At 47.9% G+C, this 24852-nt stretch overlaps 1 protein-coding gene across 4 annotated transcripts in view; it reads right to left on the bottom strand.

Moving 5' to 3' along the window:
- The window catches only part of BLK (BLK proto-oncogene, Src family tyrosine kinase), a 113447-nt gene that overhangs the window by 3072 nt on the left and 85523 nt on the right, over positions 1–24852 (bottom strand). For 3 of the 4 annotated variants that reach the window (XM_072719644.1, XM_072719643.1, XM_026007781.2), the window contains 10 exons: positions 15854–15962; positions 13604–13655; positions 11742–11835; positions 10766–10864; positions 9499–9602; positions 6081–6227; positions 5485–5637; positions 4038–4217; positions 2841–2917; positions 584–734 (listed from right to left, as the gene is read on the bottom strand). In XM_072719644.1, coding sequence (XP_072575745.1) covers positions 584–734; positions 2841–2917; positions 4038–4217; positions 5485–5637; positions 6081–6227; positions 9499–9602; positions 10766–10864; positions 11742–11835; positions 13604–13655; positions 15854–15961 — 1165 coding nt within the window. In that variant the 5' untranslated portion in view covers position 15962. Of the gene's footprint in view, positions 1–583; positions 735–2840; positions 2918–4037; positions 4218–5484; positions 5638–6080; positions 6228–9498; positions 9603–10765; positions 10865–11741; positions 11836–13603; positions 13656–15853; positions 15963–18992; positions 19152–24852 lie in introns of those variants that run through there. The other variant, XM_072719641.1, reaches the window with a different exon arrangement.

The raw sequence follows: 24852 nt of genomic DNA, 5'->3' as shown, positions 1-24852 counted from the left end.
AAATGTATTTGACCATTTCAAATCCTTTTGTGAAAAGGATTTTTACCTCAGTTATAATAGCAGAGGAAAACAGAGTGCTGTGTAGAAACCCTATCTTGGGTATAAGCCCTTGCTGTTCATGCTTCAGAGAAATGTTTTCCAGAGTGTGTTCTGTGAAACTCTAACTCTGTGGGAGGGTAATAGAAGCTAAGTGGAAAAAGTAACTTGGGCTCAAATTAGTTTGGGAGAGACCGGTGAAGTAATTATACATTGTTTTTTGTTTTTGTTTTTGCTGCAGGCCTTCTCAGTGCCTTTAATATGTTGGTGTGCATCGGGAATCTCCAAAGGGTGCCTGAACGGACTCTGCAGCATCTCCAAATGTACTTCATCACAAAGCTGTTCCTCATCAGGCACTAGTGCTCTACAGAGTATCTTTGAAATGCTGATCTACCTGAGAGTAAGGCCAGAACTGAGAAAACCACAAAGCTCTCAGATCTCTTTACACAGGGATTTGTTCTGGAGTGGCAAGAAGTCCAAGGGGTTCAGGGAGTTGCTGGGGAAGGTAAGGCCCGAGGTCTCCCATGTAGATGGGGGCTCCGCTTACCCTCTTGGGCAGTGTATTCACTGTCGACGATGCGGGCCAAGCCGAAGTCAGCAATCTTGCAGCACAGGGTCTCAGACACCAGGATGTTGGCCGCCCTCAGGTCGCGGTGGATTGAATTCATTTGCTCAATATACGCCATTCCTTCAGCAATCTGAGGGCACAGGCCACAGAGTGAAGGACAGCGGAGGGACCTCCAAGCAAGGACGGAGCCCACCCAGTGACCGCTGCATGGCCCACATGAGGAACGGAAGGACCCTGCCCACCTGCCCCGCCTCCTGTCTGGAGGGCCAGCCTTCACCCTCTCACCACCTGGAGTGGGCAGGAGCATTTGGGGGTTTGGGTGTGTGTTCGTGTTTGTTGGCAGGTGTATACGGGGTGCGGGGATGCTGCCGGAGAAGGACCAGGCTCCTGAGTGGATGGGAAAACTGGCTTCAACTGCTCCTCAGCCGAATAGGCCATAAACCCCAGCCCTCCGAAATCCAGAAAGGCAGAGGTGCTGGCGTCCGAGCCAGAGCTGCCTGAACCTCTCACCCACTCTGTCTCCTTCCAAGTGTCTGCAGGGCAGGAAGACAGCAGAGTGAAAGCAGGAGAAGAAGAAGGTCTCTCAAGGGGCAGAGGGAGAAATAAGCAGGGCAGGTGGGCAGGAAAGAATTTTATCTTCTTGCCAAGTTGGAAGCAGTGTCCCCGTAGCAGGGAGCCATGGGTCGGTGTTGCTTCAACTCCCTGAGGGGTTGCTGTCCTGACCTGGAACATGAGGAAAGGAGTCTCCAGGGTACGGAGTTGAGGTGGGCACAGGTGGGACATGTGGAAAGGAGTCTCCAGGGTACGGAGTTGAGGTGGGCACAGGTGGGACATGTGGGACATGTTCCACACCTGGAACATGAGGAAAGGAGTCTCCAGGGTACGGAGTTGAGGTGGGCACAGGTGGGACATGTGGCCATGGGTTATGATTGTAGGGGAGATTTGCATTTCATCCTGCAAAGCAGGTAAAGGAGGCCCAGAGGGTAGGTAGTGTGTGTACACACATGGGCATGGTGAAGAGCTAGCATGATTAGAATGTGATTTAGAAGCTGTTCACCTGGAAGGTTGTGATTTTCTGGTTTCCTAACCCTTCAATGCTTGGCCACACCTAGGTATAAATGCAGGTGGCTTTTCATGTCCTTCGGCCCTGGGTGACCCAAGATTTCCCCAGGAACTGAGAAAGAGAGAGAGGAGAGTGAGAAAAGGCAAAGAAAGAAAGAAAAGAGGGGGTAGACACACTTATCACTGTTATGTGGTTTAAAAGTGGTTACCAGCGTTAATTTTCCGAGACCACTCACCAGCCTACTCAAACCCATCTGCACTTACCTCAGTGGAAAAAAGGGCGTCGTGATATCAGTTCCGGCACTGATACTAATAACAGATAATACCAGACAAGGTGGGGATGGGGTTAGGGGGAGGCTTCCTCTCTGTAGGCGGATGTGTGCATGTTTCTGCGTCTCACCGGCCGACCACAGACCAGAGCTTTTCTGCTGAGAGTTCCAGTTTTAACAGACACACACACCCAGGGCCACCAGATGTGTTTCCCTGCCAGTTAGAGCGCTCAGCTAAAATCCCTGGGGAGGAAAGATCCCTCCTCTCTCTTCTCCTCATGAAGCTTGGACTGTCCTTCATCTACTAGAGAAGGCATTTGTGGGCACAATCCAGGAGGAAAGAAGGTCACAACAAAACACCTGCCTACGTGGTTACATGGGATTCATGTGAACTCTGGGTTCCCACACCATCCATTCTCCCTCTCCTCCTTAGTTATAGGACTCACCCTCATCCCATCCGGGCTGCCCAGAATAAAGACTACATTTCCCAACATCCCTTGCAGCCCAGCTGTGGCCAGGTGACATGGCTGGGGTGGGGGGGATATTAAACAAGTACAGTAGGTGACTTCGGGGACATGTCTCTAAAGGGAAGAAGGTGGACTTTCCTCCCCCTTGCTATAAGATGACATGCTAAGTACCCAGCAGGTGGAAGAAATGTGGGTCCCTGTATCTTTGAGGGGCAGACCCACCTACGTGCCCCAGAATGCTCACCTCTGGATGTTTGCACATTTAAACCATTATTATTTTGGGTTTTCTGTCCTTCCCAGCTCAATCTAAAGTCATGGATACAACCTCTAAACAGCCAATTTTATGAAGCCACAGGGCACAGAGGAGAGGGCCTGGGGTCCTGGATCCATTTGGGCATCATTACTCTCAGGTTCCCCTGCACTCAGTAGCTCACAAACCTGGGCTGACATGTCGATCAGTCTTGGGAGGGACAGTCTGCTGCCTTCATCCGTCTTCAGGAAATCCAGTAAGCATCCTAAGGAAAGAGATGTTGCATCTGCTCTTCTGCAAAATGATCCCAGCCTGCTGGTGCCAGCGTCTTCCGCGTGTGGGCTGGCATGAGGAAGTGTGAGGCGCCCTGTCAGATCTCTTGTACGTAGAGAATAAAACCACCCACAGCTGCAGAGTGCTTTCTGCTTTACAGAAATTCTAGTCTCCGTCCCCAGAGCACCCCAGGAGGCAGCTACTGCCCTCCCAGCTGCTCCGAGGAAGTTAGGTTTCATCCAGGTTCAGAGCCACCCAGCCAGGAGCCAGGAGCAGAACCTGCTCTTCTGACGATAAGTTTCTTGCCTATTCCTGGCATGACATTCCAAAGTATCCTCTTGCCCCCTTCACCCTTTGTTGGCTGATTCTGCCTCCGAGGACCAAAGGTGCAAGAAAATGCCAGAATGGAGAGACCTGTCTCCCGGGTGTGGTGCAGGGGACAAATGCAGCTCCGCCATGGCATCTGAGAGCTAGGAGAGACAGTCACCGGAGGTGGGGCTGAGGAGAACAGGGGAGCCCTTATGCTCCCAGCTCAGTGTGGGGTTCCCTTCAGGACCATTTCTAGGGACCTAGGTTAACATGTCATGTTAGGATCCTACAGGAAGCAGTGGGCAATACGGGTCATGGAAGGTGGTGGGGAGTAGGTCACAGGCTGAGGCCAGACCCCTGGTCCACTGCCTCATGAGACCTTGGCCCCACTGTGGACCCCCACAGCCAGCTGGCCTGACCTCTCTTTTCACCAGTTACAGTTGTCAAAGGTCCACGGCTAGTAAGTAGCAGAAGTGGAACCAGAACCCATCTCCGGTCGCCTAGTCGACCACTCTTTGCAATGCTCTGTCCTCCCTAGTGGGCATCAAACAGTGGCTGGGCACAGAGGACGTGCCTCCTGAACGGGGGACACAGCTCCGTAAGAACCATTGACCCATCTTGTTTCTGTCCTTCCCTCCTGCCCTGCCCGCCACCCCCCCCCCACGCATAAGGAATACTGTAGATCTGTAGGACATTGGCCAACTGATCCAACCCATGGCCCAAGGACTTCCACAGATGCACCCTGACCAGCAGACCCACTGTGGCAGATCCTGCCCCTCCCCGAAGCCCACGTAGGGCACCACCTCTGGCCATGTACTCCGTCACGATGTAGATGGGCTCCTTGGTGACCACAGCATAGAGACGAACGAGCCGCTCGTGCTGGAGAGTTTTCATCAGGTTGGCCTCACCCAGAAAAGCCTCCGGAGACATGGTTCCCTCCTTTAACGTCTTGATGGCCACTTTCACGTTGTTCTTGTAATAACCTGAGCCCGGGGAGAGAATAAAGAAACCCTTCAGAAGACCCAGACACTATGGGAGCTGATCCCTTAACTAAAACATCTATAAGCTTCCAGCAGCCATCCTTATTCTGTAAGCACTGAGGCCAGAGCTGCCCTCCTAGGGAGGGGCCCGGGCCTAGAATGTACGGCTCCTGGGGTAAGAGATGAGCCTTCTCTTGCAGGAGGCCAGCCTGTCTCAGTCTCCTGTGCCTGACTGGAGTCTCGGGAAGTTGAGGAACCTACCTGCCTGGAGTGGGGGCTGTTTTACCTCCTGACTCCCACACCATGTCCCTGTCGTGTCCCCTCTACCCCATATAGCCTGCCTCCTTTCCCTACATGAGTCTCCTCTACCCCATGGTCGATAGCTTCAGTATGGAAATTAGAATCTCAGCTCATGGCCAGATTGTGTAGGAGGCAGAGGGGGCTCATCGGCTCCCTTCTTTCCTCACTATGCCCTGTGTTGTTCCTTTCCTGCTCCTCATGGTACCTGTACTCCACCTTCTCCCCTCCCTCCATCAAGTCCCCATCCACCCTGAAAGGTAAAAGATAAATAATAATTGGACCACCCTTCTCACGGAAGCTTTGCAAGGACCTATGTAGAGCTCCTGCCACATGCTCCAGGCATCAGCCCTGGGTGCTGGAGGATTTGGGACGCAGCAGGATCCTACTTGATATCATGCCCCAGAGATATGGCCCATTCCAGGGATAAAATAAAGCACTGTCTTTTATAGTGTGATACTACCTTCAGTGAGCAGGAGAGTGGTCATTGGCTACACGTACAAGGACCTGGGAGTTAAGTGACTTGGCCAGAGTCACACAGCTACAAGCAGTGGCTTGGTCTATCATTAACTTCCTGGAGCTCCCGGGTCACAGTTTACCATGTTGAACAAGTCATTTCCATCTGGCAAACCAAAGCTGAGAGGAGTCAACCAAATGTTCAAGTTCACACACCAGTCCATGGCAAGCTAGCTCCGGGCAGTGTAGAGTGGGGGAGGGAATCAAATAAGGTGTCCGGAGAGCTGGAGTCTAGTCCTACTGCACCACCATGGCATCCTAACAACTAAGGGCAAGTCACTTCAACATTCCAGGCTTGCATTCATTACCTCATCTGTAAAATGGGTGCCATCATCTCTGTTCCTTCTCCCGAAGAAGCCCTCTGGGGAAGCACAATGAAGTGTGCATATCTTAAGATTTCTGGGCTTCAGGACACAGGGCAGGGAGAGAGAGAGGCTCCTGGATGCCGCATACTCACCCATCCAGACTTCGCCAAACTGCCCAGACCCGAGTTTCCTGACCAGCTTGAGAGATTGCCGAGGGATTTCCCATTCATCCTGGGCCCAGGGGTTTTGAGGAGCCAGACTCACACAGGGTTGGGTCAGCCTCTGGCATAAGCCATCCCCCTTCTCTGTGTTAGAGGAGAAGAGATGGGGCTGGAGATTACCAGAGCAGCCAAATCACCTCCCCCACCTTGGGCACCATATCCTTCCCAGCCGTATCCACTTCTTGTTTTGGCCAACCACACTCCCATTTCCAGGTACACATGTGCACAGGCACACGTATACTACACACACTCTGTTATTTGCATTCATTTTGTATAAAGCAAGGCATGCTCTCGTTGACCTGCTCTTTCTAAGGTTGAAAATACTTGTTATTCTTCAACTGGTCACATGCTGAAGCAAGCCAGTAGAAGGGATTAGGGACATAGACTTTGAATCATTATGTTGATATTTGTCCAGCCTTGGGATAATCCCCCACCCCAAGATGGCACCAATGATTCACATGATCTTGAGGTCTTAGTGATAAATACAAGGGCTCCTCTGGCACCCCAGTCACATTCTCCCCTCTTACGAGAATAGTGCTGCACCAAAGCCTGGAGAGTAGGGAAGGTGATGCGGGGGGAGATGTAATAGCCCCCTTCATCCAGGGAGCGGATCTTGTAGTGTTTGATCATCTCCCCCTGGGTGGTCACATCCTTCACAGTCAAGGAAAAGGCACCTAGAGGGGGTAATAAAGACACACGCATGAGAACAAAGTAGGGCATACACTGGGGAGATCAGGATTGGGATTTGGGCTTCATTTCAAAGCCTCCACAAATTCTGCTCTCTATTTTGACCCTTTCCACCATAGACTACCTTGGTTTCATCTCAAACTCAACTCTCCAGAAAGCCTTCTTTATCATCTCCACCCAACTCAGATCTCGATGTTACTCCTCCAGTTTGCCTAAAACTCAGCCAGGGTATCCCAGAACTCTGGAGCAGGCTGGACGTTCTCTTAGCAAACATGCTGTCCCCCATTTGGGCACCTGGTCATTTGGGGACTCTTTGTTGTAGACTATTGGGAAATGTAGGGTTATTGGAGGAACTAGGAGATTGATTGATTCATTGGCTCATTCATTCTGGCTGAAAAGACTGGCCCTGCTCCCATAAGGAATAGCAAATCCTAACCTTATGGAGAAGGACATAATAAGCTACTTTCCAGGAGTTCTGTTCAAAGTCATACACGTCTATGCACTTGTCATGTATACTGCGGTCTGCCTGCAGACAAAGGATAGCAGATACTAAAGGGTAAGAGCAATTTAGTGGGAAAGAATTTCCACTGGAGAAACTTATTTCTACAAACTTGCTGTTTTTATAAAATGCCTCTGTCCGGCTCTCTGGCTACCATACCTGTCACTCTTATTTGGAAGATGAGGAAGCTGAAGCCGGGAAGGGGATTGTGGCTTGCTCCGGGTCACTGGGCTGGTTAGCCACCTGGCTGGAATGCTCCCGAGCCTCCCTGAGGACTCGTTTAAGGTAAGCAATACCACGCTCTCCCGCCAGGTGTCAGGCTCGGACACCTCTTCTTCTGGGTGTGCACACCTGGTGTTTCGCTGTGCCCTTTGTCTCTATCGCAAACCACCTTTCCCTCTCATCTCAGCTATCACTCCTCTCATCACCTACTTGCAAAAGGATGCAAGATACGCGTGCACCTTGTGGCGCCAGACCCATCCACGCCCACGACCCTAGCTCCACCCTGCAAGCTGCAAACCACCTCCCCGGACTCGCCCCCTAAGTGCAAGTGCAACGGTGTCCCAGTATCTAAGAAACCGGAGAGTGGCTCTAGGGAGTTCATTCAACCTCGCATCACAGCACCACCCACCTTAGTGAACAATAGGGCCTCCCTCCCACCCCCCCACCCCCCCACACCCTCTGTAAGATGCATCATAAGAAGCCAAGGAGGCTCTGTTCTCCCCCACAGGATGCTGCTATGGGATCTCATGATTTAGGACCCCTCACTTTCTGCGGTTCATCTAAGGGCCTGTCCCCTATTTCTTTCCACAGTTTAATATTCTTCTTCAAGGGGACCTCCAAATCCTATCTGCTGGGACAGGGCTCTCAGAGATTGAGATTTCTTAACACTTGCAGAACTGTCTGCCTTCAGACTGGGAAGCTAGTTGGTTCTCACACAGATACTCATAAACTGAGGCTTGAGAGGCTAAGGGACGTCCTGGAGGCAACACTGAGGTGAGAATTCATTTCCCCTGCTTCTGAGGGCAAAGAGCCTTCCCTGCCTTGCATCCTCTGGCTGCATCCAGATGCAGATGGAGGGCACTTGCTTTGGAGTTCCGAGGAGCCTGTGTGCACATATCTAGGTGTGTATATGTGTATGGGCTTCATGATGCTGGGACAGTCCTGCAGCCCCAGCTCCATCTGGCCAATTTCCAGCTTGGGCTAGCTTCCCCAGGGTGGGCAAGGACAGGAGCAGATACCCCCACCTTTAGACAACCCCCTCCTCCATCCTAAGGTCAGGGGTCCCCTTCTCCCCAGAGGGCACCTTAGCCATAGACAATGACTAAGACATCATTTCCAGGGGGAAATTGCAGGATTCTGGACTTGCGTCAAAATAATCGAAATGGGTGGGGATATACATGAAACACTATCGGCTGTGTGATCATTGTCGAAGCTGAGTGTTGGGTACAAGGGATTCCATTATACTATTCTCTCTATTTCTGTACATGTTTGAAATATTCTATAAAAACAAAACATGTATGTCATCTCCAGTGATTTCCATATCATTTCTTGGTCATAGGTGCTTTGCCCCCCCAGCTTCTGGCACTTTATTACAGCAGGCCTAGCAAATGAATATAGAATGTCACAATGTCCAGTGGAAGGGATGAGACATACAAAAGATTAAAATAGTATGATTCCACTTGCATAAAATTGAAGAATATATGAAACATGGGTGGTAAAACTGCAAGGAGAAGCAAGGAAAGATTTGGGTTCCCTGGTTGGATCAGTGGTTAAGTGTTTGCCTTTGGCTCAGGTTAGATCCCAGGGTTCTGGGATGAAGCCCTGAGTTGGCCTCCCTGATCAGCGGGGAGTCTGCTTCTCCCTCTGCCTCTTCCTCTGCTTGTGCTCTCTCAAATAAATAAATAAAATCTTTAAAAAGAGAGAGAGAGAGAGAGGATTTCCCTAAAAGTTGAGATAGCAGTGATCTCTGGGGGGTGGGTTGGTTGAATCAGAAAGGGGCACAAGTGGAGCAATGAAAGGGCCTGTGGATGTCTAGAATGTTCTCTCTTGTGGCTGCACAAGTGTTTACTTATTATGACTCTATAATTATACCCTCACTTATAATTTATGCAACTTTTATATGCTTTATATTTCATAACAAAAGGAACTTGAAGAAGGAAAGAAGGAGAGAAAACCAAATGAAAGAGAAAAAGAAAGTCCAGTGGCCTGTGAGCAGCGGCTGAAATGTGCTCAGTCAGTGGGTTTAAATCCATAAGTGTTCCCAGTTCTCCACAAGGGCCACGTCCTTCTTTCACATCCAGCCACATGAGCCATTCTCCAAACTTCCATCACCTCCCAGGCTCCTGTAAGTGTCTGAGGTCACAGCCTCTGGCTGAGATGATCTCTAAGAAGTCTATCGGCTTCCAAGTTCTTTGATTCCAAAACGTGACTCTGGGTCATGCCCCCTCTTCTGAACGCCCCAGCTTCAGTGCCCCCGCCCCCGCGAGCCCGAGATGATGCACCGTGGCCTGGGTGGGAGCAGCCCTCCAACTGCCTCTCCTACCTGCACCCTGTACTTTTCCAGCCCAGCCAGTGGAGCCCAGTTGGTGCTATAGCCTCACACTCAGCTATTAGGCACTAGACAGGCTGTCCAGGCAGGGCCTGAATTGGGAGGGAGATGGAAGGCCCGGAAGCCCAGGTTCCCCCCCTCCCAAAGCAGCCTCAGGTGGGGCTTCCTGGGGTCTGCATAGGAAGGGCGTGCGGGTTGCCACGCTTACCTTTGTTGGTTTCACTCTCTCTGATAAGAAAGGAGCCCGCCTTATTGACTGGAGCCAGAAGCTGTCTCTCAGCATCTTTCCGGCTAATTGACCTAAAGAACCATCTGGAAAAGGGCAAAGGCAGGCAGACCTCACAGGCTGACCAAGCTCTGGGAATATTCTTATCCATCCCTCGCTTCTAAGCAGTACCCCTCCCCTACCCCCAAAATAAGACAGCGTTTCCCTGTTTTCAGGTTAGCTAGCCCTGAACTAACAACACCCCTCACACCTTGATTCATGAAATGCCCTTTGATCCCTGGGCCCCCCTTTATTTCCACTTCCTATCAGCAGATGGACTTACTGTTCTCTTGAAATGAGAATATTTTGGGGCATCCCTTGTTAATTCTACTCAGGGGAAATGCACCCAATCTCCTTCCCTCAAAGCACGCCCTCCTTGAGGTCAAGTGTGAATTCCACAAAGTGCTGAGGGTCTCAGAACACAGATTCCTCCCGTGTTCCTCTTCAGCATAGCCCAGCAGTGCCCACGGTCTCACATGCTGTTCCAGGGAAGGGCATGGGGTGGGAGTACCAGACAGAGAGCCCTCCCAAAGGTGACCATCGCAGGCGGAGGGATACCAGGTGAGGCCATCACCCAGTGCCAGCCCTTTGCTCATGAGTTTGACACACTCTGAGCTCTTTCAGGGGGAAAAGCCACATCCTACTCATGTTTACAGTCTTCTCAGTCCTTGGACAGAGTCAGAGTCGGGGTACTGTTTGCTCAGTGCGTGCTGCATGAAGGGATGGATGAGTGGCCCAGGTCCACCTTCCTGGTGCTGTGTGGAAGTGGGTGGTGAGGATGCTGGGGAGTACTGCTCTCTGGAGGCCCATTCTGAATGAGGCCACTGCTCTGAGAGTTGCCCTGAGGTCTGAGTCCCTGAGTCCTGCCCACTTGGAGGCACTGGAGGTCAGAGAGCTTATGAGGCCACAGGCGGGAAGTAGGGAAGTTTCTATCCAAGTAGGCCAGGAAACGGGCAGCTCCATTTCACAGACGGGAAGAGTGAAGTGAGCAGGGAGGGGAGGCCCGCTGAGCACCGGACAGCGATGGGTTGGGTGAGGATGGCGGATAAACCTGCACAGCAGTTCTAGTTCCATGCCCCTTTCCTGCACCCCTCCATGCTGAGCTCACAGGGGCTCCCCCCATTCTCTGACCCCTCCCCGCCCAGCAGCCCACAGAGCCGAAGCAGCAAGCATGCCTCTGCTTTAGGGGGCCTTCCGTTCGTCCACCTACTTTTCCACCTCCAGGGTCTCCACTTGGGTCACAAAGTTGCTGGGCACGTAGCCTTCTCTTCCTGTGATGAGAGACCTGGCCCACCACCAGTCCCCAACTCTACGGAGGAGGGAAAACCAAAATGGGGCAGTGGCTCAGGCAGGCCTCTGTTGGGGTCACCTGACAGCCCTCCCCCCACAACAATGTCATCCCCGAGGCAGAGGATTCCTGGAGGGCCGGCAAGAGCGAACCTGTACAGGCTCAGTGAAGGGGTGCTAACTTGCTGAGCATCTGACAGGCCCAAGGGGTCCCTGGTCCTGGGAGGAAGGGGGTGATGCCGCCTCCAGGGGAAGAGTTTGTCCAGACAGCCTGACCCCCACAGAAGGCCCCTGTCTTCAGTGAGTAGCCTTGATCTTGATTAATGGGACAGATTTCAAATTTAGTAAGTGAGTTGGGACTGAATGGGAAAGACAAAAGCAAGAGCAGAGAGCTGCTGCCCAAAGGAGGAGCTGGCAGCCTACATGGGCCCAGAAGATCGGGGCTTTCGTGCTTTGGGCTCAAGGCCACCGTAGAAGTTCAAGAACACAGGTAGAACCACAGGATTCCACAGAGCAGGCCAGACATTTGAGAGAGAGCAGACTTTGGAGGAGTTTCTGAGAAGGAACAGGGAACACTGGGAATAGAGTTGATTTCATGGGTGGGATCCTGCGCGAGGTCTTGTCTGGCAAGGGAGACACACAACGCGGTGGTGGAGCAGCCAGGCAAGCGCTGTGCCCGGGGGGAGGGCTTCACGGAGGAGGTGATGTCCGAGGTGGGTTTTGAAGGAGGAGTAGGATTTTGACAGTGGGGCGGGAGATAGCGAATGGAAACCACCCTGTGAGGAAGACTTCGGAATGGCAGATAGGAGGAAGACCACCAGGTCAGGCTGGCGGGCAGTCCTGCTGTGATAGGCAGACAGAGAGGCCTCTGACCGCGGGGCCGCATTCCAGAAACTTACTCCTTCAGTATCTGCAGCTTCTCTCCCTTCAGCATCTGCAGGTCCCTGTCATTCACTGAGCTGTAGTCATACAGGGCCACCACGAAACGCTCCTCTAGAGGGAACAAGGAAGACCTCGGCAGCGTAAGGGCAGGGCCTGGGTAAGTCTGTGCTGTGGGCCCTCTCTGGTGACCCCAGGTCAGGATGACACAGGGATGAAGGGCAGCTGTGGTACACCTTGTCACCCACCCACACAGCAGAGGAAACTCCTGTTTGGCAGATGGGCCTCCTGACCTTGCTGCCGGCAACAAGGTCTCCACTTCGAAGCCCTCAGGCTGGACAGGGCCATGCTCTAGGGGAGTGGCCGGCCTGAAGATCTAGGGAGACTGGCTGCATGGGGCTGATGGCTGCAATCCCAAGTTTGGGAATGCACGTTGGCTGATTCCTTACTGGCCCAGAGGCCCATGAGCTTCCCTTCTCTTCCCCTTCCCCGCCTGCCCCTTCCCACCTCTATTCCCAAGGGGGTAGTGCTCATGGAAACATGGCCACCATAGCCGTGATCTGTAACCTGCCCAAGGCAGCGTCACAGGGCCCCTGGCAGCAGTACCCCCGACTCGCTGCTGGTGCCTGGAATGGATGTTCAAATAGCCCCTGCTAATGAGGAGGGCTTTTCTATACACCTCCAGGGTGCCAAGACCCCTTTTCCAGGTCACTTGGAGGCCACCTAGCTTACCTAGGATTGGATGACTCAGCTTTGTCACTGATGTGTGGTGTGATGGGCCAGTCACCTCCCCATAGTGGGGAGAGGGGATTGGAATAGATGACAGTGGCCTCCTCCCGTTCTGAGATTTGAGTTATTGTACCAAAGGCGGTTAGTGTGTTGTTTTCCCAGGGGCTTCCTTATGGAGATGTGAGCCCCCTGGGAGGAAGTGAAGGATAAACCCTGTGGGAATTAATTGTGATTCCCCAGCAGGGATGAGAAACAGCAGGTAAGATAACTAATCCGGTTTCAGCCTTTGCTCATGAGTGGGACAGACTCTGAGCTCTTTCAGGGAGGAGCCGTGTCTGATTCAATCTTTCAGCTTCCCCAGTATTCGGACAGAGCCAGGCTCTGGGTACTGTTTGCTTGGTGCATGCCCTGGAGAGCTCCTGGTGCTGTGTGCAGGTGGGTCATGAGGGTGCTGGGGTGCAGCTCTCCTGTAAGCCAGTTCCGAACAATGCTGCCATCCTGTGAGTGTCTCCAAGGTCCAAACCCCTGGCCCAGGAGGGCCAACGTCACTCCTTAGGCAACTCCCAACTGTCCTCGTACCCATCCGAATGGAAGTAGAGACGGTGTGTGCGTGTGTGGAGGGGTGAGTGGTCAGAAGGTCAGCAGAGACTTTTGTAGGTGGGCAAGTGGGGGGAAAGATGGTGTTTCTGTACACGGGACAGACAGAGGGCAGGAGGGAAGACAGACCCATCGGCCTTCGCCCTTTGAGGTTGGGAGTTAGAATCTTTCAAAGCTTGGGTTTATTTTTATGCTGTTTGTATGTATTTTATGCTGTTTGTATGTAATGCTTTTCTTTGTGTCTCATTTACAGTTTGTAAAGTCTTTTTTTTTAAAAAAAAAATCCACCCCAGCTCAGGTACAGAAATAAGGGCTTGGTTCCTGGAGAAGCCCCTGTGGGCAGGAGGAGCCTGGGGCAAGGCTGGGAGGCACCCTTAGCTGTGCCTGCTGCAGCACCCTCCCGCCACCCCCAGCCTTCTCATCTCAGACCCTTGAGAGCTTGCCCTATCCTCTCCAGGAAGCTGCTGCTAACTGAGCCTCTGTTATGCCTGCACCCAGCCCAGGCCCAGGGAAGGTGGCCTGTAGAGCCTCAGCTTCCAGGGCAGCACCTTCTTACCTTGGTCCAAGCATGCGTCCGGAGGTGCAGGAGTCAGGTGGTTAAACAGGATCTGGAGCAGAATTGCACACACACACACACAGACACACACACGCTGTATTAGTTCAACCCCCAAGGCCTGGGCAGGGCCTGGTGTGACAAGGAGGCTGCTGGCACCTGTCCGCTGGATAGTCTGTAGGGAGCTGCTATTTCAGCTCCTCAGGGACCAGTACCACCTCACAAGACCCCTGGACCATACACTGGGCTAGAGGAGAGGGCTGTGCGCTTTGCAAGAGGCAGCTATGGAACTGGGGTGGAGGTGGTGGAAAGTATGATCACCTGGATTCAAATGCTGCTTCTGCCATTAAATGATGAAGTTGCAAAAGGGTATTTATTCTCAGGAAAATTATTTTGAAAGTGCATTTCCCTAAAACTCCACAAATATATCCCTAGGTTTATCCCCTGTAGAGAAACTTTTGCACATGTGTACCAGGAAACATGTATGGGAATGCTCCCAGCAAAAAATTGTAATAATACGTAAAAATTGTAAAGGGTGGGAAACATCCTTATGACTAATGACAGAAAAATAAGCAAACTGGGGCGGAGTCACGCAAGGAAATTCTCTGCCACCTTTGGAGCTCCTGAGCTCTATCTAGCTGCATGCATCATCGTGGATGAAGTTCGCAAACGTAACGCAGATGTGACAACCCGTTCTCAGAAGAACGCATGCTGTTTGATTCGATTGATTGAAAGTTCATAATGGGCAGAATTAAGCTAAATGGTCTTTAGGAGTATGCACACATGTAATGATACAAAAAAAGCAAAACTGAGGAATGATAGACACATTCAGGGTAGGGTCCTGAGGTGGACTGGGGGACAGCCGTCACTTCTTCTGAAGACCGGAAAGGCTGTGCTGGGGGTTCAGTGCATTATTCTTTTAATTTGATGGATATGTTATGAATATTCTTTTTTTGTATTCCATATTTATTGAACACAATTTTGAAGTAGCATTTTACAAAAACGGTATCTATAGTATGGTTCCATTGAAAATAAAACCCGTAATATAAACATCAAAAATAAGGATGGATCTGGGGACAGGAGCTCTGAAGTGCCAACTCCGGGTATCACTGGCTAGTAGAATAGTGAATATTTATAATTTCCCCCCATAATTAGTATATATTATGTGATTTTTTTAAAACGTTAAAAACATTCCAGCTTCTATAACTTATTAGTATGTAACTTTGGGGAAATTATACAATCTAAGTCTGAGTTTACCCCGGTCATCATTCCTCATTCAACGAACATTTCACTGTTCCGTGCCAAGTCCTGAACTAGGTTGGGGCACAGATCGAATGGCTTGTTTGTCTAAGGAATGGGATTAGCAATCCCCACATCCCATCAGGTCACGCGTTGGAATAAAGTGATGGCCAGTTGAAGGTGCCCCTGGAGGTAGAGAGTAAGAGAGCGGGTTCCAGGCACGACTCCCAACAGCCCCAAACCGAAAAGGGATAGGTGGCCAGGTGAGGGAGGGGTGTATCATTAACAATCACTTAAAAATGCATCTTGGGGCTGCAGTAACCTCTGTGGAAGGGTGCTAACTGCCCTGTAAACAAGCCAGAACTGCATCCTGGGCTCCAAGGGAACGCGTGGGTTTGCCGAGGAGGTATGGATAGTCTTAGTATTGCTCGTCCCTGGAGAGGAAGCTCCTTGGAATGCCAGCAGCAGTGCCATGAAGGGGTAATGAGTTCCAGGAGCTTCTGGGTAGGAGATGTTGCTAGATGCCCCAGGCCTTTCCCACCACACCCTCTTCTCCAACTGCCTTTTTAAATTTCTTTTTCCCTTCAAGGCTGCCCTCCCTCCCTTGTGAAATGACAAGTAGCAAAGAATTACTGGGGACTATCCATGCCCAGTCCTGGGCTAAAGGTTATGGAATTGCATGCTGGTATAGACATCACATATTGTTATATCCTTGAACAGCACTTTCCCTATATCCATTTTACAGATACAGAAACTGAGGCACAGAGGAGTTAAGTAACCTGCTTCAAAGCACAACTAATCTATGTAAACACCAGCAATCGAGCTGCTAAACGTTCTACTATACTGCCAGCCAACATGAAGTGGGTGCCATGTTTGGTGGCAGGAGCAGGGACAGGGGGCCTATTTGTCAAAGCCCTGAATTATCTAGGGATGGTGCCAGGGCTGGCTGGAGACACATGTTCTCTGCTCCTCTTCCTCCCCCTCCCTCTCCAGCTGGGAACGGCTGTCACTCACCAGGGGTGGCAGTGGTGGAGGATCTTTGCTCTGGGTGCTGACCTTCACAGGGCTCCATTGACCCTTCTCCTTCTCCTTCACCTGCTTTTTGCTGCTCACCACTCCCATCCTGTCGAGAGCACACAGCAGATTGGTGATGTAAATAGGTCTTCAGAGCCTCAGTATAGAAAAGTTCCCTCAACTCCTTCCGATGGCCAATTAGAAAGGCAGGGGGGAGGAAGGGAAGTGGGGGAGGGCAGTGAAGGTCAAAATCAGAACAGAGTCAGTAGGGGGTCTGGCAGGTGCAGCTTGCATCCGTCTTTTTTCCCAGAGCAAGAAGAAGTGGCCCAGAGAGGAGGAATGACCGGGTTTAGGACACAGGGATCATCTGGTCTGAGTGAACTGCCAGAAACTGTTGGGGTGTAACCCAGTGTCCTGGGGTACAGGAACCCTGGCATCCAGAAAAAGTCTGCTAATGTGTCTGGTGGCCTGGGTTCCAGTCTTCACTTTGCCACTGGCTACATTACTTGGGAGGGTCACGTTCCTCTCTTGGCCGTGTTAGAACCTATTGGGCTGCTCAGATTCTCAGGTGAGATGCTATAAATTCAGGGCACAGCAATGGTACAGGCATCCAAGGCCAACTGCCTCTTCTCAGTAATCTCAGGGAATCTTCCTTAGAGGTGAGAGAAATACGGCCAAGATCTTTCTTGGGTAAAACATCATAGAATGATAGAAGTAGAGAAGATGCTAGAGACCACAGCCAACATCACCATCATATAAGCACGACCTTTGTTCCAGGGGTGGCTATTTAGGAAGGGCTTACCCTTGATGGAGAACTTTCTTTTTCATAAACCCTGTCTAATGTCACCCTTTTCACTCTCAAGTAAGTGTAAGTAGGCTTCATCACTGTCCCAGTGAGGTTTGACATCTTAAATAGCTGCTTCATGGTCAGTTAACCAATGAAGAGCCAATTCTGGAGCCCTGGCTGACCCCAGACCAGCACGTTCTACCTTGCACTTGGCCCATTTCAAGATGCAGACATTTAGAGGAAAGGGCCTTCAGTTTTTGCTGTTGTCTGAAGGACCATGTGATTGGCGGAGAGTTCCAGACTGCTTTCGAATGTGTTTGTGGCATTTCTTTGATTCCAAGATGCACCTTTTCCCCACATTTCAATGTCTCTGAAACCATGATGTATTCTACAATTGATGATTGTAGAGGACAAAAAGACATATTAATAGCAAAAGACAAATTTATAAACATGAAAGGTATTCTATGGTGAAAGAAACGATTATGGAGTCAGTACATAAGCAATAGATTGGGGAAAAGATTTGCAAAGCATACCACAGACAAATGTGTATTTATAATATACACAGAGCTCATGAAAATTAACAAGAAGTATGGGTCTAGCATACAACCCACTCAATAGAAAAATGAGTAAAGATTGTAAATAGGCAGTTTATCCAACACAAATCCCAGTAGCTAAATAAACATGTGAAAAATGTTAAAATTACTTACCAATGGGAAAATGCAAATTAAGGTAATAAAATATTACATTACATCAGTAAGATTGGGAAAAAAATAAAAGGAATGATAATATCAACAATTGATGGAAAAACAAAGGAGAATTGTGTTTTCATACATTTCTAATATGAAAGTATTATAGTTACTGTTCTTTCATCTCTTCTTCCCCACTGTATTTTTTTTTAATTTTTATTTATTTATGATAGTCACACAGGGAGAGAGAGAGAGAGGCAGAGACACAGGCAGAGGGAGAAGCAGGCTCCATGCACCGGAAGCCCGATGTGGGATTCGATCCCGGGTCTCCAGGATCCTGCCCTGGGCCAAAGGCAGGCGCCAAACCGCTGCGCCACCCAGGGATCTCCGCTGCGCCACCCAGGGATCCCTCCACTGTATTTTTACGACAAACCCTCTATATGGGTTGGGATCTTTGTCTTACTCATTGTTGAATCCAAATTGCTAAAGTGTGCCTGGCAAGGAGTCAGGAAGGGCTTAATAAATATTTACCAGACAAATAAAATATGAAATATTACTGAATGTGTAAAAATTTTTCCGGTTCTATTAAAATTTAAAAATACATATACCTTTCAATTTACAATCCTACTTCTGGAAATCTCAGAAAGTAATCAAACATCATTATGTAGTAATGTATGAGATATAAAAATGTTTATGGCAGCAATATTTGCAGCTGCAAAAAGCAAAACAAAAAAAAAACTTTGTAACCGCTCAGCATTTGGGGAATTGTTGAATAAATCTGCATTCTAAAAGTCTAATATATTATGCGAGTCTTAAAAAGAATGTGCTAGATGTTTACAAGTGAAGCTGAGAGAAATTTCTATAACCTGCTGTTATGTGAGAAAAGCAAGGTACATAGAGGTGTGTGAAGTTATCCCATATTTGGGAATACGAAAGAATGAGAAAAGAAACCTCTATGTAGTTACATGCATACATTTTTATGTTACATGGAGAGAGGTTTGGGAGGATGAACATGAAGTTGTTTACTTTCGTTATTGGTGGGGGAAGTAGAGACAGACAAGGGAGGTGGAAAACAAAACAAACAAAACAAAACAAAAGCAAATTTTGAAAATCGTGTGTGAGAGTGCATGCATTTTGTGGGTGTTACTGAGAGGCAGAGCGCCCAAAAGTTATTTCCTAAAATGTTAATGTTGTTTATCTCAGGTGATAGGACTTCATGTGACTTTTACCTTCTTTTGTATAATTTTATATGTTCCTTGAATTCTTTAATAGGAAGCATATATTATTGGTACAAACAGAAAAATAAAGAGAAAATGCTGATGGCTTGTCCAAAAACAGAGAGGCCCAAGGCCTGGAGCCAGGGTCAGCCCCTGTTCTTAAGAATGGCCACTGAATAGCCACCAGGGCTGCCTGAGCCTCATGCCTTTCCTGACCTCTCCCTGCCTCCTGCTCAATGAAGGGTCAGCAGGCAGCAGCTTCTAGAATTTTCCCAAGTTGGACTTCTGCTTCTGTTACTGACCAAATAATCAGCCATATCCAGTCAGCCATATTGCCACCAATTATAAACTTCCTGAACAAATGTTTACGTCCACTTAAACAACATAATTGAATATTTAAATAATTTGACAAAAAGAAAATTCCTAAAATCAAATCACCCATTACTTACATTTCTTTGTCCTTTGACTCCTTAGCAGGGTATACACAGATGATTCTCCATGGTTTTTATAAAGACATAGGTTCTCTGTGGGTCCCTCCTCCCCAGTGGCTCTGACTGGAGACTAGAGTTATTCAGGAGGCCAAGTGACAACTAGAGCTGTGACTGGGTGCTGGGGCTGCCACCCTGCTGTGAAATTTTCGCCCAGCAGTTTCAGACTGGGCGGAGCCAGGAAATGCAGAAGTCCATGCAAAACCAAAGTGTAACATGTGCAGGTCCTGGGGGGCTCCAGGTGGCTTTGTTGCCCTGAGAAGACACTGGCCTCCTTTCCAGTGGTGAAGGACAGAGGATGGATGGGAGAAAAGTGTGTGTGTGTGTGAGAGAGAGAGAGAGAGAGAAAGAGATGGAGTGGGGAAGGGAGGAGAGAGAGAGTGTACACATGTGCACCTGTATGGGGGTATGTGACAGAGCAAACGTGTGCATGTATCCATGTCATGTGTGCTTGTGTGTATGCTTGTGTGTTGGGGTGCAGCTAGCAAAAGGATGGGAAGATGAGGCAAGGGACTTCTATTTGTTTATTTGGAATGGATTCAACCCTCCTGTGCAGACTTGGACCAGAGCAGGGAGGTCAGTGTTTGCCCCTTTGAGATACTCAAAGCCTGACACACAGCAGCAGCCTGTGTGTGGGGATTTGGTGGAGGCAGCAACTAAAAATAGAGAAACTAGAAACCTTTATTTACAGTTGCTTAGCAGTTCACAGGTAGAAAAGCACTTGGCATATAGCGTTTATTTGATATTCATGAAAGTATCAATAGGTTGGTTATAATTATCCTCTTTTTATAGCTGAAGATAAGAGCAGCGAAGTGGCTGCCTAAGGTCACGCTGAGGCGACAGAGCCAGGAGCTGGAGGGTGGTCTCTGCTCAGTACTGCCTGGGACTCACTGCTCAAAGCAGGTGCACAGGTGGCCCTGCCTGGAGCTCCATCTCCCTTGACCCACAGCTCAGGTTCAGGTCTAGATACCCCGGCAAGTCCTCTGTGGGGACTTCCACCTGCCTCAGAAGCCCTCCATCCAGAGGTGAAACCTCGAGGGTAGCTGCTGGAGCAGAGACGTCTGGGGGCTGTGTGCCCCCCTGGAGTTCGGGCACACTCAGGCAGATTTCTCCCCCCTCCTTGGTGCAGTGTGGGGAGTCGGGAGCTCAAGGAACCTGGACTCAGAAGCAAGCTACGTCCTGGCCTGGCTATGTGAGCTTGTGCAAATCTCTTCATCTCTCTGAGTCTCAGTCTCCTGGCCTACAAAGTGGGGAAGTATGAAACTTTTCCTGGTTTCATACATAAAGCCTTTCTGAAAAAGCATACTGAAAGGTGAATGCTGAAAAAAAGTCAAACAATTGACTTTGCTGCTTTGTGGGGAGAGAGCAGTTTTCTGCAGAGTTAAACCATGTTATGAAATTCTCAGTTACGTCTTGTCTCTTTGGCAAATCTTTACTGTCTATTTTCAGCGTCTCACAGATGTTTTTGAATTATGCACTCACCCATCATTATGGGCGTAATTTCAATGACTATTTGACTATTTGTGTCAAATTAGAGAAAAATGCTCCAAAATATTAAACCAATTGTGCAAACACTACTACCCAGGCAAAAATCGTTGTCTTGCCAAGACCAAGCTGTTGGCAGGTGGTCACAGGCCCCCATGATGCTGAGAATGTTCATTCCACCAGCTGACGTGCTCAAATTCAAATGCAACATATGGAAAATATTTTGGGATATTGACACACAAATATGTAGGTTTTATAAAGGTCAAGATCAACAGCTTGTACATAATTCTCCTGGTCGTCACACGAACCAAAAAGGTGAGGGTGGGAAAAGAACAGAGCGTAAGAGAGTGCTAAATAAATATTAACTAGAGGACACCCAGAGTTCCTTGGATGACACTTTCTCTCTCTAGAGCTTCATGGTGCCCAAAGATGGGATTTTCTACTTTTTTTTTTTTTTTAGAAACCAGGGTATTTGGTGGTGGTGGTGGGCAGGGTGACAAAGGCCAATGTAGGTGATGGCTGCTGTGCGGCCCAGTAAAGTGTTGATGGCTCTGAGTCCCTCTACCTGTACTCTTTGTTCCAGAGGCTCAAGCATGTTATTTTAGAGCCAGGGGTTGATTTGATTGAAGAAAAGTCTCACACATTTATGTTATGTGTTATGGAATGCACATAGTTCATGACAGAAAACTCAAGTTGACTCTGGTTTACTTTTTTAAATAGCAGATACTATAATGTGTTAAGTGTTTCCCATGTGCCAGACACACTACATACACTGTCGTGTTTGAGAGAGACCACGCAGCACGGTAGACAAGAATACTGAGCTCTGAATCCTGGTTTTTCTATTTTTCTACTTGTGTATCCTTGGGCAAGTTGCTTAACATTTCTGTCTCTTAGTTTTAGGATAATACCAGTTTACAACAGTGTTACAAGGATTAAATTAGTTATTACAGGCTCTGAGGACATCTTGGAACAAAGCCTGGTCTAAAGTCAGCGTCTAATAAATTATTTGCTATTATTCTGCATATGCAAATTACCAATAATTTTTTCAGTAACTGTGTAAGATAGGCTTGACTACCCTCTTTCTACAGACAGATGAACTTCGGACATAGTGTTTCTCCAGGTCAAGCAGCTAGTAAGCGGTGGTGCTGACCTTACATCCAGTTCTGACTGGTTCCTAAGTCTGCAATTTGGAAACTTGCCTTGTTATTAGCTGAAAGCTTTCCTTTTCTTATTTGACCCGTCAGGCATGGGTGGGCAGCATTGAGGTGGAACAGGTGAGCCTGTGCAAAGCCAGGGCTCACCCCGGATGTTGACTGCCATGATGAGATATTGGCTTCCCTTCGGTGAGTTCTCCCTTTCCTCATGGAATGTTTGCCAATATCCAGGCATTCTGAGTCCTGCCCCCTATGAAGTCCATTTCCTAGACGAGAAAAGTATAGTAATGGCCCTGTGACTCTGAATCAAAGAAGAAACCAAAGAACTTGAATTGACACCCATTTTTTGAGTCTCAGCTTCAAGATAACTCAACTTGAATGAGACCACCTCACCTTTGCCTCCATATTGATCCTTCCACATGCAAACATGAAACAGTAGCAGTGTTGGCTCTTAGAGCTCTATATTTTTGTGTTCATTCGGTTGCTGTCAACCGTGTACTGTGTCAGGCAAAAAGTGAGAGAGGAAACAAGTAAGGAGTCTGCCCTCATGGTAGGATAAAGAGGTGAGACATTTACACAAGTCACAACAGTTCAAGGTAGACAGAATTACATACTAAAGAGAGCTTTTGTGGGTTCAGCAAGAAGAAATCACTTCCATCTGGAAGAAAATACTAGCTAGACCTTGAAGGACAATTCAGATGTAATTTAAAATTTTTTTTGTTTAAAAAAATTTTTTAGATTATTTATTTATTTATTTATTTATTTATTTATTTATTTATTTATTTATTTAAGACAGAGAGCACAAGCCAGAGTGAGGGGGAGCAAGAAAGGGAGAGCGAGAAGCAGGCTCCCCACTGAGCAGAGAGTCTTATGTGGGGCTTGATCCCAGGACCCGGAGATCATGACCTGAGCCGAAGGCAGATGCTTAACCAACTAACTGAGCCACCCAGGCGCTCCCAGTCATGACAATTCTTAAATCAAAATCCTTCCTGCTTCCTTTGTGCCACAAATATCTGCCCCAACTATATTTTACTTACTTTTTTTACTTTTACTTCACAGAAGTGCCAGTTGTTTTGGCCTTAGATTATGTATGCCTAAGAAAATAGCATGATATAGAGTATGTATATATAGTATAGTATAATATAGTTTAACAGTATGTCTAAGAAATAGCTTAACCGATCGAGCCACTCAGCTGCTCCCAAATCTAATTTTTTTAGATTAAAACTATTTTTAACGAAAAAAAATTAAATATAAAAATAAAGAATATGATGCACACCTACATACTCATCATCCACATTCAGTAATTGTACATTACTTTCTTGATATTAAGACAAATCATTTTATAAATAAAGGATTGAAACTTTCTGAAACCAAATGAAACAAATGGCTTGTGAAACATGCCAGGTCACTTCCACACACTGCATTCCTCACTAAAATATGAAGACATTTTCTCACATAACCACAATATCATTATCACACTTCACAAAGCTAGAAATAATTCCGTAGTATTACCTAATTTCCAATCTCAAAAATGGCTTCTTGCTGTTGGTTTGTCCCATTCTGGATTCAAACAAGCTTCATACATCACATATATGATTGTTCTGTCTCTCCCTCTACTCGAGGAGCCCACAATCCCCACTTTGGTTAATTTTATGCCATCAGTTTGTAAAAATCCACTTAGTGGTCCTATAGAATGTTCTGCATTTTGGATTTTGATGACTTGTTTCTCTCCCTGTTCCTCATACATAGAGTTAACTCTATGGGCTCCATTAGATCCAGGTTCATCTTTTTCTCGTAGGGATGTCTTATGGAAGGACCATGTGCTCCACCTCACATACATCAGGAGGCTCTCACTGTCTGGCTGCACCACTTTAGTGATGCTAAGATAGATCTGGGTTCAAGTGCTGCTGGTCTGATTTCTCCATTGACAAGCTCCTCATCAACACTTCAACTAATGTTTCCATTAAGGGTTACTAAATACTACTAAATACTGATGCTCTAATTCCATCATTCCTTCCACATTTGTTAGGTGAGGAGTTGAGAAAACAAAGGATCAGAAAGAAAAAAATGCCATCATAATTCTACCAGAGTTGGGTAGTATTTGCATATAAACAAATAGGGATTTCCCAGAGACATGGAGATAGGAAACTTGTTCAAGAAGAGTTTTTCTATACACTGGATTATGAAGCATATAATAGGATTATTCAAGAAACCTCAGTTTCTACTTTGCACAATCCTTTTAAAAATTTTTTGAAGATTATTTATTTATTTAGGAGAGAGAGAGAGCCCACAAAGAGGGGGAGCAGCAGAAGCAGAGGGAGAAGGGGAGAAGCAGATGCCCCACTGGGCAGAGAGCCCAACGTAGGGTTCAATCCCAGGACCCTGGGATCATGACTTGAGCTGAAGGCAGACGCTTAACTGACTGAGCCACCCAGGTGCCCCCATGCGATACTTTTAAATACTAGTAGCTTGTTTGTTCAGTACTGGTATAGGGCCAGATATAGAGTTGTAACTCCTGGTTGAGCATGTGGAGCCCCCAGGCACATACAAACCGCTGCCAGGGGACAAGCTGGCAGTGATGACTTGAGACATGGTTGTGGTTCAGAATGGCTGACAATTTGGGCACAGTGAGGAGGAGACACACATGTGGCTATTTCAACTTTGTAGAGTGAAAATCTTTCCACAGTGGAAATTTACTCCCCACCATGGTCAAGTTAGTAGGAAAGATTTTCAAGTGGTAAGAAGTTTGAGGGTGCTGGGCAAACTTCAGGAAGGAAGACCGCATTCTTTGTGAAACTATGTTAAGTGAAATGCAAACACATGTTTACTGAGTCACCTACATTTGATTCTGCTGACATAGAGAAGCTTGAAACGTGGTAGGCATTTATGAGGAAAAATGGCACAGTGTTGATATCTAAGATTTTGTTATAATTACTAGCCTGTGAATAAAATTCCTTTATTTGGAGACAGCATGAAAATTTATATTTTCAAAAAACCCACAGTAGTGATAATTAAAACATGCCACAGATATGCCAAAGCATAAATACAACTACTGCTATACTTTGTACTGATGGGACTATGGGGCCTTAATTTACTTTTCAATTTCCAAATTTGGGAGGCATTGTTTGCATTTTAAAAAAAATTGAACGAAAAATCAAATCATGAGTTCACTACTGCCTGAT

The sequence above is a fragment of the Vulpes vulpes genome, chromosome 9, assembly GCF_048418805.1.
Source record: "Vulpes vulpes isolate BD-2025 chromosome 9, VulVul3, whole genome shotgun sequence".
NCBI lineage: Eukaryota > Metazoa > Chordata > Mammalia > Carnivora > Canidae > Vulpes > Vulpes vulpes.
The sequence above is the reverse complement of the archived record's forward strand: the minus strand, read 5'-3'. Positions and strand labels throughout refer to the sequence as shown.